The 14,248-nt window shown below is 56.9% G+C and overlaps 2 protein-coding genes across 3 annotated transcripts in view; one reads left to right on the top strand and one right to left on the bottom strand.

Annotated features, from left to right (window-relative positions):
• The window catches only part of SNX8 (sorting nexin 8), a 144,362-nt gene that overhangs the window by 117,469 nt on the left and 12,645 nt on the right, over window positions 1-14,248 (bottom strand). The gene's annotated exons all lie outside the window — the stretch shown is intronic.
• The window catches only part of LOC110259833 (kinesin-like protein KIF19), a 49,641-nt gene that overhangs the window by 26,374 nt on the left and 9,019 nt on the right, over window positions 1-14,248 (top strand). Inside the window, exons 13-18 of the mRNA XM_085016430.1 lie at window positions 1,068-1,338; window positions 4,273-4,394; window positions 6,147-6,274; window positions 8,835-8,943; window positions 9,619-10,014; window positions 11,713-11,833. Of these exons, the coding sequence (XP_084872556.1) occupies window positions 1,068-1,338; window positions 4,273-4,394; window positions 6,147-6,274; window positions 8,835-8,943; window positions 9,619-10,014; window positions 11,713-11,833 (1,147 nt within the window). The remainder of the gene's footprint in view (window positions 1-1,067; window positions 1,339-4,272; window positions 4,395-6,146; window positions 6,275-8,834; window positions 8,944-9,618; window positions 10,015-11,712; window positions 11,834-14,248) is intronic.

A 14,248-nucleotide genomic window follows, 5' to 3' on the forward strand; every position in this document is an offset into this window, starting at 1 on the left:
GTGTCTGTGTGTGTATGCGTGTGTGTTTATCCATATACAGATATACACACAATCCATATATATACATAAGTGTGTATATATGTATTTACACACATATATATACACAAACATGGCTAAATATACGTTTGCAAGTGTTTCTCCTATCGGTTCTGCTTCTCTGGAGCCCTGACTGCCCCACGCAGTAGGGCTGAGGCTCCCGGACAGCTCACAGGCCTTCCCAGCTAGTTTTCTGCAGGTGGGGGGCTATTCTGAGTGGCTGGCGTGCGCGAGCTGGGCCCCTGCCTCCCTGCTCCTTCTCAGGTCCTGCTTTGGCTCAAGAGACCCAGGCCCTCAGCTGCAGACGGAGGTCTGCAGCGTGGTGGCTGTCAGGCCCCCCTCCAGAGCACACTCTGAAAATGGGCAGGGCTGGTTTCCCGTGGGAGACACGGTGGTGAGAGGTGAGCCCTGGAGTGTGTTCTGATACGTAGGGCACGGAGAGAGGCTTCAAGGAACAGTGAGGCCAGCAGGTCAGGAGACACTGCCCTGGGAAAGCTGTCTTTTACAGATCCCAAGAGGAAGGGGCATGGGATGCCAGGCAGGGCCACATGGGGAAGCACAGGAGTGGGAAAGGGGCAGATGAGGGGACGCTGTGGACAAGAGCCCTCACTGTGACTTCTGCAGAAGAAAAGGACAAGGCAAGGGGAGCAGGCTGAGGACAGGGCTGTCCCTGGTTGTCTGGTACCTGTGCTGGGTGATGAGGGCAGAGGATGGCGGCCCACAGAGTGGGAGCCCCATGGAGGGGGCAGTGGGGCGGGCTCTGGGTTGGCTGGTCTGCATTTGGAAAACAGGGAGAGTGGTGCGTTCTCTGTACGACGTGGCTGCCCTTGGGGGACGGGCATCTCACCAGGGTCCCCAGATGTGAGAGCATCAGGACAGAAAATAAGGGGCACAGTTAACACAGGGTGACAGCCACACAGCCTCCCAGCTGGTCCTGCGTGTGTGCATGTGATTCTCAAGCCTGGGCCTGTGAGAACGAGCAGACGTGGTGCAGAGACCCCGGGCGGCTAAGGCCTTGGTCTCTCTGCCAGGCTGGGCTGGAGCAGCGCCTGGCCAATGCCAAGAAGAAGGCCTCGCAGATGGAGCAGCTGCTGCCCACGCAGGTCGTCAGCGAGGACCAGCGGGAGGTGCTGCGGCTGCTGTGCAGGGCCCACGAGCTGGAGGTGGAGAACACGGAGCTGCAGGCCAACAGCCTGTGCAGGAAGAACCTGCTGTGCCAGAAGGACTTCGTGATCCAGCGCTGCCACCAGCACCGGCGACTCTGCGAGCAGATCATCCAGGACCAGCGGCAGCTGATCGAGGGTGAGACCTCCGTTCGCGGGGCTTCCAGAAAGAGGAGGCGGTGCACACGGGCCCCCAACAGGTCACATTCCACAGGGCGGGCCAGAAGACGCCAGCCTCCAGCCCTGTCCACCCTCCCCAGTCACCTGCACCTGCACGGCCCCCACCAGGTCTGTGCAGAGCGTGCGCGTGTAAACAGACGTCTTACGCCCACAGGAGCGTACCACGCACGCCGCGCTGTGCGGTTCTCTCTTACGCACGCATCCTAGAAACCGCGCTGTGCGTGAAAGCGGCCTCAGCCGCAGAGACGCGCCAGGAATATTTACCGTCTTTGTTGACGAATATTCGGATTTTTTGCAGCCTGCTGTTGCTGTGACTCGCCCTTCCTCCACCTCCTCTTTAGCGGGCAACCCTGCTCGGGTCAGCCCCTGGGCAGGCGGCCAGGCCCTGCCTCGCCTGTCTCTCGGCTTTGCCCCTTCATCACCATCCCATCATCCCTGCCACCCCCCCCATAATTATCCCCATCCCCCCACCCCCACATTTACCCCCCCCATCAGCATCATCAGGATGTTACAGTGGGCTGAATAATGAAACTCCCTCTGGGGAGGCAGCTCACATTTCCTTTCATAATGGGAAAAAGGAACTTTTTTTCTCGTCTTTTGTCTTTCTAGGGCCACACCCACCCGCAGCATATGGAGGTACCCAGGCTAGGAGTCGAATGGGAGCTGTAGCTGCCGGCCTACACCACAGCCAGAGCAACTCAGGATCCAAGCCACATCTGTGATCTACATCACAGGTCACCACAACGCCGGATCCATAACTCACTGTGAGGCCAGGGATCGAACCCACATCGTCATGGATCCTAGTTGGGTTGTTTAACCACGGAGCCATGACGGGAACTCGGAACTTTGTTTTTGTTTTGTTTTTTTTTGTTTTTTTAGGGCCGAACTCACAGCATATGGAGGTTCCCAGGCTAGGGGTCTAATTGGAGCTGTTGCTGCCGGCCTACACCACAGCCACAGCAACACCAGATCCGAGCTGCATCTGTGACTACACCACAGTGCACGGCAACGCCGGATCCATAACTCACTGAATGAGGCCTGGGATTGAACACGAAACCTCATGGTTCCTAGTTGGACTTGTTTCCGCTGCACCAAGACGGGAACTCCAGGAACTTTGTTTCTTAAAATGAGCCCGTTGTGGCTCAGTGGTAACAAACCTGACTAGTATCCACGAGGATGCGGGTTCAATCCCTGGCCTTGCTCAGTGGGTTAAATATCTGGTGCCATCATGAGCTGTGGTATAGGTCAAAGATGCAGCTCTGATCTGGTATTGCTGTGGTTGTGGTGTAGACTGGCAGCTGCAGCTCCAATTCGACCTCTAGCCTGGGAACTTCCATATGCCACGTGTGCGGCCTTAAAAAAATAAAGTTATAACTAATCCAAACTAAAATGACAACGTGAAAGGATATTCTGGAAAAGAAATCAGGTTTATGTATAACCCAGCCCCACTTCCAGACCCTGCCTGTGGGCAGTCACATCTTGCCAGAGCCACAGTTATGCTGCCTTTTAACGTCTTACTTTCTTTTTGAAAACTGAGGTAAATTTTACAGAACACGCAATTCACCATTTTAACCATTTTAAAGTGTACGACTCGTGGCAGACAGTACATCCACCGTGCTGTGCAGACATCGCCCCCAGTTCCAAAACAATTCCCCTCGTCCCCAGAAAACCCCGTCCCCAGGGATGGCCCCTCCACCCTCCTCACCCACCAGCCCCCAGCAACCACTCGTCTTTCTGCCTCCATGGACTTGCCTCCACGGGACATTTGCTGTAAATGGGATCCTGTAACACGTGGCCTTTAGTGTCTGGCTTCACTGGCTTGGCACGATGTTTTATTTATTTATTTATTATTTTTTGGTCTGTCTTTTCTAGGGCCATACCCACGGCATATGGAGGGTCCCAGACTAGGGGTCGAATTGGAGTTACAGCTGCCGGCCTACACCACAGTCACAGCAATGCAGGATCTGAGCCACATCTGCGACCTACACCACAGCTCACGGCAACGCCACATCCCTAACCCAACGAGCGAGGCCAGGGATCGAACCCGCAACCTCATGGTTCCTAGTCGGATTCGTCAACCACTGCGCCAGGACGGAAACTCCTTGGCACGTGTTTCTGAGTCCTCCGCACTGTAGCAGGAATTAGCGCCTCTTTCCTTTGAGTGGCTGAATAACGTTCCTTTGCGAAATCACATTTTGCTTCTCGGATGGACGCTTGGGTTGTTTCTGCCCTCTGGCTATTGCAAATAGTGCTGTGCAACCATTCGTGTACAAGTTTTTGTTTGAATAATACCTGTTTTTAGTGCTTTTGGGTATATGTCTTAGGAGTGGTTCCTTCACTTTTTGTCTTTTTTGGCTGCCCCACAGCAGATGGAGTTTCCAGGCCAGGGGATGGAATCCAAGCTGCAGTTGTGACCTGCGCTGCAGCTGCGGCAATGCTGGATCCTTAAACCACTGTGCCAGGCTGGGGATCGGACCTGTGTCCTGGTGTTCCGGAAATGCCACTGATCCCACTGTGTCACAGTGGGAACTCCAGCTTTTAAACTAAATTGTATTTATACTTTAGAATTAGTAACAATATCATCTTATGATTAGAAGGCAACACATGAAATCTTTAAAAAATAGAAACATATGAGTTCCCTTGTGGCACATTGGGTTAAGGACCCAGCATTGTCACTGCGGTGGTGCAAGTTCAGTCCCTGACCCCAGAACTTCCACGTGCTGTGGGCGTGGGCCCCCAATTTTGATTTTAATTTAAAAGATAGAAACACAAAGGAGATGAGCTGCTGAAACCCCACTCTAGAAAAGTTCTTTATCAGGTTGGCGCATTTGCCTTCAAAGTTCCCAAAAGATACTGCCTTTTTAACAAGTACCTATGCTTCCTGACCCCACAGAGGGTGGCCTGGTGGTGCCGGAGCCCCTGGAGCAGCGGTACCGCCTGTTCTCCCGAGCGTTGGGCGAGGGCACACTGAACCGCCTGCTGCTGCTGCACGCCGTGATGTCCAGCTCCCTGAGGGTGAGTCTGCCCGGGGCACTGCCCCTGCTCAGCGCTGTGCTAGCCCTGGGGGACCAGCCCTCTTGCGGGAAGCTTAGCAACCCCACGAGTCAGGCTGCCTGGAGCCAGAGGCCCCTGGGGCACTGTGCGGGGCGGCGCCACAAGCCAGGGTCCTGGCAGTTTTGTGCGAGGCATCCTTGGGCGCCTGGGTGCTGGTCCCTGGCAGGTGTGCTGTGAGGACCCTCCTGGGAGACAGAGGGCACAGGAAGGAAGCCAGGGTGGGGGTGGACCTTGTTCCTGAGAGAGGCATCTCCCTGGGAACCTCAGGAAGGTTTTAGGGCTTTCCTTGGGCCTGCTGGTTCCCTGCGGGAGGGTGCTGCAGACGCCGGTGTGAGGATGGTGCCTGGCACTGATTCTGGGGACGCCGGGGAGGGGCCGCACTCCTTATTTAGACAAACGCAGCCATCACAGCCCTAGCCATGCCCTCCAGCAGGCAGGCCTGGTGGCCCCCAGCCCATCTCAGCCAGAGTGGGCATGGGAGGGAGGGGTCCAGGGATCCAACCACCTGTGAAGCCACCCCACCCCCAGTTACAGAGGACCCGGTACCCACAGTGGCTGTAACTCTGGACACCGTGCTTCTCAGCGGCAACTGTGCCTGGTGGGCTGGCGTTCCTGGGCCATCTGGTTGCATCACCACTGACACATCTGGTGTGCTGCTTGTAGAATGTTCTTGCTGGGTGCTGTCCTCTCTCCGTCCACCCACAACATGTTTTATATAATTAATTAATTCATTAATTTATCTTTTTAGGGCCACCCCTGCGGCATATGGAGGTAACCAGGCTAGGGGTTGAATCAGAGCTGCAGCTGCCAGCCTACACCACAGCAACGCCGGATCCTTAACCCACTGAGTGAGGCCAGGGATCGAACCTGCGTCCTCATGGATACCAGTCACATTCATTTCTGCTGAGCCACAATGGGAACTCCAAACATCCGTCTTAAAACAATCCACCTCCTAACGCAAGTGTCAGAATCCGCAAGACCATCCTCAGGCTCAGTTCGCTAGGACTCACAGGACTCAGGCTGTTGTACCAGCTGAGGCTCTGTCCCCACTAAACACTGCCTCCCCCTCTCCTCGCCCCAACCCCAACCCTCTACTTTCTCTGAGAACCTGCCCCCTCCAGGGGCCTCATACAAGTGGAATCACACAGTAATTGCCTTCTGTGTCTGGCTTATTTCACTTCTGTCCTCGAAGTCCCTCCAGGTTGGCACAGGTGTCAGAGGTTCCTTCCTTTTTCAGGGCTGAGTGATATTCCACGGTGTGCCTGGACAACATTTGCTTATCCAGTCACCCATGGATGGACACTAGGGTTGTTCCACGCTTTGGTTATTGTGAATACGGTTGTTCTGAACATGGGGGTACACATGTCTGTGTCCTGCTTTCAGTTCTTGTGGTTACATGCCCAGGAGTGGGATTGCTGGATCCTGTGGTTATTCTGTTTGTCTTTCCAAGGCACGCTGATAAGCGTCTCCTTTGTGCAGCATTTTGCTCAGGTCAAGGCTGGGCCTGGAGGTCCTGGGCACTGGCTCTTGCATAGAGTCTCCTTTCTGTCCCTGATGGGAGGCGCAGAAGAAGAGCTAAGGATTCCTTTGAATGGTGCTGGCCGAGGGGAAAGGGACCTTCCTTCCCCTGGCCCCCCAGGGGCTCTGCTTATGCCCAGCTCACCTGTGTCCATGGTCCCTGCCACCTCACTCTGCTCCTCTGTCCGGCCCCAGGACGGCTCTGTTCTGAACACATCCCCGCCGCCGCCGGAGGAGCCCAGCCGAGCCCCGCCGGACGACAGGAAGGACCTCCCGTGGGGGGCCCAGTTTGAGCTGCCGCCCATGCTGCTGGACACGGACAGGTAACGGGGCTGTCCCCGCTCTCGGCCGCAGGTGTCACCCAGGTTGCCAGAGTGAGGTGGAGCCTGGGTGGGGAACTGGAGGTGAGCAGGGGGGCTTCTGAGCCTCTGTTCCTCGTGAAGGGCACTGCATGTCCCTGTGCCTGCAGGGTTGTTTTAAGGAGAATAAACACGTGCTAGGAGGCGCTCGCCACTCGGAGCGCTGCAAGGTTGGGGAGTTTGACGCTGGAAGGACCAGCTCCACTTCACACGGGGTTTCTGTTCACTGTGAGCCACCTGCTCCCAATCTCACTGCTTTTCTCCCCTTTTCTCTTTTTTAAAAATTTTTCCTTTGGTGTTTTCTAATTTGCCCAAACTTAGACTAGGAAAGTGAACACAACACACTTGTCACCTAGATGTAATAGCTAACATTTTCCCAATTTGTGCCACTGCCTTAGCTTGGGCCACTATAACAAAATACCACAGACCAGGAGTTCCCGTCGTGGCTCAGTGGTTAATGAACCTGCCTAGGAACCATAAGGTTGCGGGTTCGGTCCCTGGCCTCACTCAGTGGGTTAAGGATCTGGTGTTGCCCTGAGCTGTGGTGTGGGTCGCAGATGTGGCTCAGAGCCTGCGCTGCTGTGGCTGAGCCATAGCCCAGCAGCTACAGCTCCAATTCGACCCCTAGCCTGGGAACCTCCATATGCTGTGCTTGCGGCCCTAAAAAGACAAAAGACAAACAAAACAAAACACCACAGACCAGGTGTCTTAAACAATAGAAATGATGTTCTCACAGCCCTGGAGGCTGGACTGTGAAATCCAGCACCAGCAGGGGGTCTGTTCAAACCAGGATGTGTGGGGACCTGGACACTGCATTTGGCTGCCATGCTCAGGCCTAGTCATGCCCTTTGGGGTAATGAAAACCCCAGGTTGCAGGCAAAGGGAAGGCTGATCCCCTGGGTGTATTAGTGTGTGTGTCGGGGGGGGGGTTGTGTGCACATGTGTGTTTGTGTGTGTAAGGGTGCACACATGCATGCGCTTGTGTACCTGTGCTTAGGTGTGCATCTGCAGGTATGCACGCATGTGTGTGTGTGTGCGTGCGCTCATGTGTTTTACATGGGCGTGCTGCCTGTTTGCACATGTGGGCCTGTATGGGCACGTGTGCATCTAAAAACCAAGCGGCCCATCGCCCTTGATGGTGACCAGATGCCTCTCCCACGGCTCCTGCCCCGCTGCCTTCCTGCCGGAGGTGAAGAGCCCGAGGCCACTGGGGAGGGAGCTTGGCTTTGGTGCCTTACAGAGTCTCTGCTACAACAGCAGGGCCCCAGAAAGGTACGGCCGAGAGGCTGCTTCAGTCCCTCCCCTTCCGACAGCAACGTCTTCCACACAAGGTCCCGTGTGAACTCTCCGGGCTCTTCCCAAACTCACCCCCTGCTGGGCCTTGGCTGGTCCCTGCCCCAGGGCCTTTGCCCACCGTCCCCTGCCTGGAATGCCCTTCCTCCAGCACCCAGCATGGCGCCTTCGTTCTCATTCTTTGGGTCTTGGCTCAGATGTTCCCCCTGTTCTGTTTCCACCACAACTGGTCTAACGGCACCAGGTCTGTGCTGTTCAGTCCTGGCACTAAGCACCCAGAGTCGGCGTCAGACGCCACGAGTTAAGAGCTCCTTTCCCCACAGAGAGATGAGAGGGCCCTCACCTCCAGGCCCCGTGTCAGGTGTCAGCTGCTCGTGAAGTCCCCAGGTCCCCTGCACTTCTGTCCAGCTGGCTACGAGCCCAGGGTTTCCTACGACCCCATCTAGTCTCAAGTCACTAGAGTGGCTCACAGAACTCACGGGAGCCCTAGAGTGAGGACGCCCGTTTTCCCACACACAGTGTGTACACACGGGACAAGTGCCTTCCTTCTCCCCGGGAGTCAGGGCTCACCGGCCCTGCCCCGTGTTCACCAGCAGGCGGCGCCACTGAGCCGCGGTGTCCAGCGTTTCTACAGCGTTTCATCAAGTAGCACAGTTGGTTACACATCCTTGGCCACGTGACTGACCTGACCTTCCCGCCCTCCAGCCAGCGGCTTGGTCCCTGCCGTGGGCAGCCTGCATCCTGACGTCTAGGGAACCTCACCAGCAAAGACACACCTGTCCCTCGGGAAATTCCAAGGGCACCTGGAAGTCGATGCCAGGACTGGGGACAGAGAGGGCAAGGCTCTCTGCTGCTCTGGCCACCCACCCGCCCACGGGCATCCGCCACTCACCTCTCCCTTCTCTGTGTCACCACCTGCCCGTCGTCCCCATGCCCGCTGGCTTGGTTGGAGTGTCACCCCTCAGGAGAGAGTGGTCAGGGCAGGGCCAGGTGTACCGTGAAGCAGCGCAGCCCTGGCCATGGGCTCGGGCTGGCCCAGGGCAGGTGACGGCGGATACTGGTGGACCATGGGGGGCGGGTGACCGAGCCAGCCCAGCCTCAAACCACAGCAGCTCGGCCCGCCCACCTTGTGGGCCACAGCAGCCGGAGGGCAGGCCCTGGTCTCCGGGCTGTGAGGAGGGACCCGGGGCCGGCAGCCAGTGCTGCTGAGGCCTCTGTGTTTCACCCGCAGGGATGGTTACACGTCATCGAAAGCCACGCCATCGAAAACGCCGGGAACGCAAGACTCCCTCCTCCCCCCGCCCTCCCTCCGCATCCTGCTGACGCCTCCGGCTCGTGAGGTTGGTGTGTGCGGCGCGAACCTCATCCAGGCCCCGTCAGAGCTGCTCTGGGCCAGGGGCGAGCACAGAGAAGCTTCTGGAAGGTGGTCTCTCCATCAGCAGCCGTCACAACGGTGCTGACCATGTATTGAGGCCGCTAGTGTCACCGTGCTAGTGTCCAGGGGCGGCCGCTAGTGTCACCGTGCTAGTGTCCAGGGGCAGCCAGATGAAAGCACTGCAGACCAGGCGGCGTAAAGCACAGACGTCCATTCTCTGCCCACAGTGGAGCCGGGAGCCCAAGGTCAGCTGTCCCAGGGCCGTGCTCCCTCCAAAGGCTCGGGCGCGCCCCTGCGGCCTCTCCCAGTCCCCGCAGTCCCGGCTCCTTAGCTGGTGGCCACATCGCTGCCTCCTCCCTGCATGGCTGTTTCTCTTCTAAGGACACCCACTATCGGATAGAGGGCCCACCCTCAACCCAGAGGTCCCACTCGGAGGTCCCTGGGGGACACAGATTGGGGGCCACCCATTCTCTCCGCAGGGGCTGGGAGTGGTCGCTCCCCTCAACTATAAGCAAGAGATGAGACTAAGACGTTGAGGGGGTCCCTGTGGGACCCTGCAGCTGGGTCCGGGTCCGGGTCCGGGGCCCGAGGGGCCTCAGGTGGCCCAGGGACCTCCGTCCACGGCTGCCTTTCCCCACAGAAGTCGAGCTCCGTGAGCGGGAAGAGTCTGGTCTCCAAGCTGCGCTCCCCGGGCGGCCAGGAGCCAGGCTACCCCGCCCCGAGGACGGCGCAGGCCGGGCTGAGCGCCCAGGCGCTCCGGGAGATGGCCGCGAGCACCCAGAGCATCACCCGCATCGCGGCCACGCGGCGCGCCAAGGCGCAGGACTGTGACGGCGGCAGCGGCCGCTCTTCCCGCCACCCCGCAGAGGCGGCGGCCCCAGGCTCCAGGGACCCCAAGCCCGGCGGCCGCCCGGAGGCCAGCCGAGCGGCCAGGAGGGGGCCCCGGGCCAGCCCGGGCGGGGAGCCGTCGGCGGAGAGCAAGGCCAGGAGGAAGCGGTCGCCCTCCCTCCCCTGGAGCGTCCAGCCGGTGGGTGCGGTCCCAGGGGCCCAGCCAGGACCGGGAGGGGCCAGTCGGGGGCTGACCCAGCACAGTCACGTGGGTGCGGGAGGGTCTGAGGCGCGAGAGCAGAGAACGGGGACCCCCGCACCTTCCCTGTGACCACCTCGCCCCTTTCTGGCCAGAAGCCACGGGGCACACAAGGCGCGCGGTCTTCGTCCCCGTGCAAACCCTCTCTTGTCAACCGGGGCCTTTCGTGTCACCTATTTCCTACATTTTCATGTGCCCACATAGCATTTGTACCTTTTTCTCTCTTTTGTCTTTTTAGGGCCGCACCCGTGGCATATGGAGGTGCCCAGGCTAAAGGTCCAATCGGAGCTGCAACTGCCGGCCTGCGCCACAGCCACAGCCACACAGAATCTGAGCCGCGTCTGCGACCTGCACCCCAGCTCACGGCAACGCCGGATCCCTGACCCTAGTATTTGGACTTTAACTTCAAAAAAGGAACAGGAATTCCCTGGCAGCCTAGTAGTTGAGGATCGGGTGTGGTCGCTGTTGTGGCGCAGGTTCCAACCCTGGCGGCAGGTGCAGCCCAAGAAGAAACGGCACATGACTTGATTGGGATCGACCTCACCTACCGAGCGTGAGAGGCCAGGCGCCAAGGCCCGCCCTTCCTCCCCGCGCCTGGCACCTGCCCTGCGTCGGGAGCTGCAGAGGCAGGATGGGCCACACACGAGTCCGTTCACGGCCACGCGGTGGGGTTCCATTCCCCGTGCAAGGGCCACCCGGGTCGTCTTTTGTGCACCTAGGGGAACCGGAGGCTCCCCTGTGAATGCCTTTCTGGGGGTCCTGGACAGTGTCCGCCTGTGGGAACGTGTCAACCAAACAGGACTAAGCAAAAGCAGAGAGCACACGGCAGAGGTGACTGTGGTGACACAGAATTACGTTTGTGGGGGGAGGGGCGGGTTCCGAGGCTGCCCCGGCGACGGCCTTCCCCAGGATGGGCCACTTCCTCGCCGTCCACTGGGTTACATGAAGTGAACGAGGGGCGGGGAGCGGGCTGCGCCTCTGCCGGCCCGCCCCCCGCCCTGCCGGACGCACAGGGGGCTCTGCTGCTCGACGGGAAACGGCTCCGGTGACCACTGGGTGGAAGCACAGGTAGGACAGGAGCGGGGAGCAGAAGGTGGGTGTGCTAGGTGAAGGACCGAAAGAATGTGTAAGTACGTGTACACACACACACACACACCCCAGCCAGCCCGGAGGCCGGAAACCCAGGGGAGCCAAAGTTGCAGTTCAAATGCAAAGGCAGGACAAAGGCCTGGGGAGCCTCTCTTAGCCCCAGGAGAGGATGCCGGCCGTCAGCTGCTTAGGTGAGGCCCACCCCGTTGAGGAGGCCAGTGGGCTTTATGCAGTCTATGGCTTTAAATGGTAACCGTCACAGGAGTTTAGATGAGAACCCCTCCATGGGTCAGATGGTTCAGGAGCGAAAAGCAGGAGGACAAAAAGCCAGGAGAGCACCACTCATTCATTCATTCACTCCTTCTTCTCTGGGGGTCGAATATTCGCAATGGTTCTGCCCATTGTCTGCCCTGAGGTACTTGTGTACCCGGCACACAGTAGGTGTTTAATTAGTGCATGCCTTCAGTTCAAAATGACCTTGACATTTCCTACCTGCTCCCCACACCCTGTTTTGTTTCCCTGCAGGTGACAGAGAAGCTTCCGGTGCCCTCCGTGGAGTCTGTGGCTGGGGACCAGCTGCCCCCCGTACCACTTCTGTCGTCAAAGTCATCGGGAAAAAGCTTCCTCCCTGCTGTGCCTGCGGCCTCGAAGATAAGACCCAGCCTCAGTTTTCACGCAGGTACACAACCCAAAAAGGAGATCCGAGTGTTGGGTTTTTTCTCTCTTAAGACTGCCCTTCCTCTCAAATATACATCTTGAGAAAGCACGCCAGTCTAGGCCGTTATCGGTGCTCCGAACCTGGGCGTGAGTGAGTTTCTGGTTTTCTTAGGCAATGAATCAGCCAGAGCCCCTGGTTCTGTGCAAAGTACTTGCAGGTGTGCTCAGTTCTGCTTCTGCTTGACCCGCCAATGGAGCTGAAAATAGCGACTAAAACTTCGCGCCTGTGGCTGGCTGCCTTTACTCAGTCTGGACCCCAGACCCTATGATTTCTTGCAGAATTTGAAAGATTCACATTCTTTCAGGTTTAAATCCTGCCCCCCGTGGTGGTTGTTATTACAAAAATAATAGATACTCACTGGGAAAACTTTGGAATATAGATACAATTATATAAGAAGAAACCCATGTGCAGACTCCACCACCCAGCAACGGTAAAAAGGCGACTTCGTCACGGGTGCACGGGGACCTGAACTGTCCCCTGTTACGGATATTAGGGTTGTTTCCGAGGCAGCCCAGTCATGAAAATCAGTTGGTGGATGTCAGCGCTCCTCAGAGGGGCCACCAACTCTTACTGACCTGTGACCAAAGGGCACAGAAGCTGAAGTCAAGGGTTTAGAAAGGAGAGGCAATCTGACGGCACCACAAACTGTCCTCAGTGGCCTGGTTCTGTCTTTAAAATGTTTTCCCTGGAGGTTCCTCGTGGCTCAGTGGGTTAAGGATCCGGACTTGTTACTGCTGTGGCTATGATTATAGCTGCAGCTCGGGTTCGATCTCTGGCCCAGGAACTTCCACATGGCACACAGGTTTGGCCAAAAAAAAAAAAAAATGTTTTTCCCTACATCTTCCTCATGATTTGTTTTTGTTATATTTGTGAAAGTTTCAGTCCAACACAGATTAAAGGCAGACAAGCAAACTGGTCCTCGCCATGGAGAGTCGCGAGCACTGGCCTGAATCTAGTTACACAACATTACGCTAGTTACGCTGGGCACTGCGTGGTGTCAATGCACTGCCCTCTCGATAGTTCTGCAACGGAAGTAACAACTATTATCCCCAGGATACAGATGAGGAAACGGAGGCACAGAGAGGTTAAGGAACTTGCCGAAGGTCACACAGCAGGGAGTGGTGGAGGTGGGCTTCACAGCCAGGGAGGCTGGGTCCAGATCCTTAGCTTTTTTTCTTGGCAGCGCCCATGACATATCCAAGTTTCCAGGCCAGAGAATGAACCTGAGCCACAGCCATGACCCGAGTCACTGCAGTGACAAGGCCGGATCCTTATCGCTGGTCTGTCAGGGAGCTCCCCAGATCCTCAGCCCTTAACCACACTTACAGATGCCCTTCCCTTTTCTGTTTCATTAGCGTGTGCTTAGTGGTTACCCAGGCACAGGCGTGTGCGCGTTAGGGCTCCGGATACAGCTCAAGGTTGCTGGAGGCAGTGTATGCACATTGGCAGGTGTTCACTGCGGCACAACCTGATTCATATACATGTTTTCTTTTCTTTTTTTTTTTCTTTTAGGGCCACACCCGCGGCATATGGAAGTTCCCAGGCTGGGGGTCTAATCGGAGCTGCAGCTGCCGGTCTACACCACAGCCCACAGCAACACAGGATCCTTAACCTGCTGAGCGAGGCCGGGGGTCAAACCCACATCCTCATGGATACTAGTTGCGTTTGTTACTGCTGAGCCACAGCGGGAACTCCCCATACACACGTTTTCAAAGGCCTTTTGCAATCTGACCTTGACAAAATTCAGATTTATCTGTGGATTTCTCAACTTGGCTACTGAAATTGCCAGGAACAACGGCGGCCGGCAACAACGCTTAAGAAACTGAAAACACTTTCAGAAACACCAGACGTATTCTTTATACTTGCAAGACTTTCTGCTTTCAAAAGTTTTTGATTCCTTTTTTCTGCTTGCGTGGTTACAGAACAACAAACAGTCCCAAGGCTGGGGGCTGGGCTGGCGCTGCACCCCGTCCTCCCAGCGGCGGGACAGCACCTGTGGGGCAGGGGAGCGTGTGACCTAACAGGTGCTGAGAGGGGGCTTGTTACCGCCGCTTAGGTCCCAGCATCACCCCCCACTCCCATCCCTGGAGTTGAGGTTCGCCTGCCTCTGGAGAAAAGCCCCCTGGCAGGTGTCTGTGTGGATGCTTTAAAGAGGGGTTTGCTTTCTTTGTTACAAAGTTCCTGACATACAGAAGCCGAGATGGCACCACAGCTGCCAAGGCAGCCCCGTCACCTGCAATACTTTGGCAGTTTTGTTTTGTGGTCTCTATACATTCTCGTTTGTTCGTTTGTTGTTTGTTCTCCTGGAGATGTTTCAAGAAAATCCCAGGTCATCGCACCCATAAATATTTCAAGAGCTCTCTCTAATGGATAACA

The sequence above is a fragment of the Sus scrofa genome, chromosome 3 (genome assembly GCF_054392235.1).
Source record: "Sus scrofa isolate SSC_HxYL_T2T_F1_AM1 chromosome 3, Sscrofa_HxYL_maternal_Yorkshire_Landrace_v2.0, whole genome shotgun sequence".
NCBI classification, from domain to species: Eukaryota; Metazoa; Chordata; class Mammalia; order Artiodactyla; family Suidae; genus Sus; species Sus scrofa.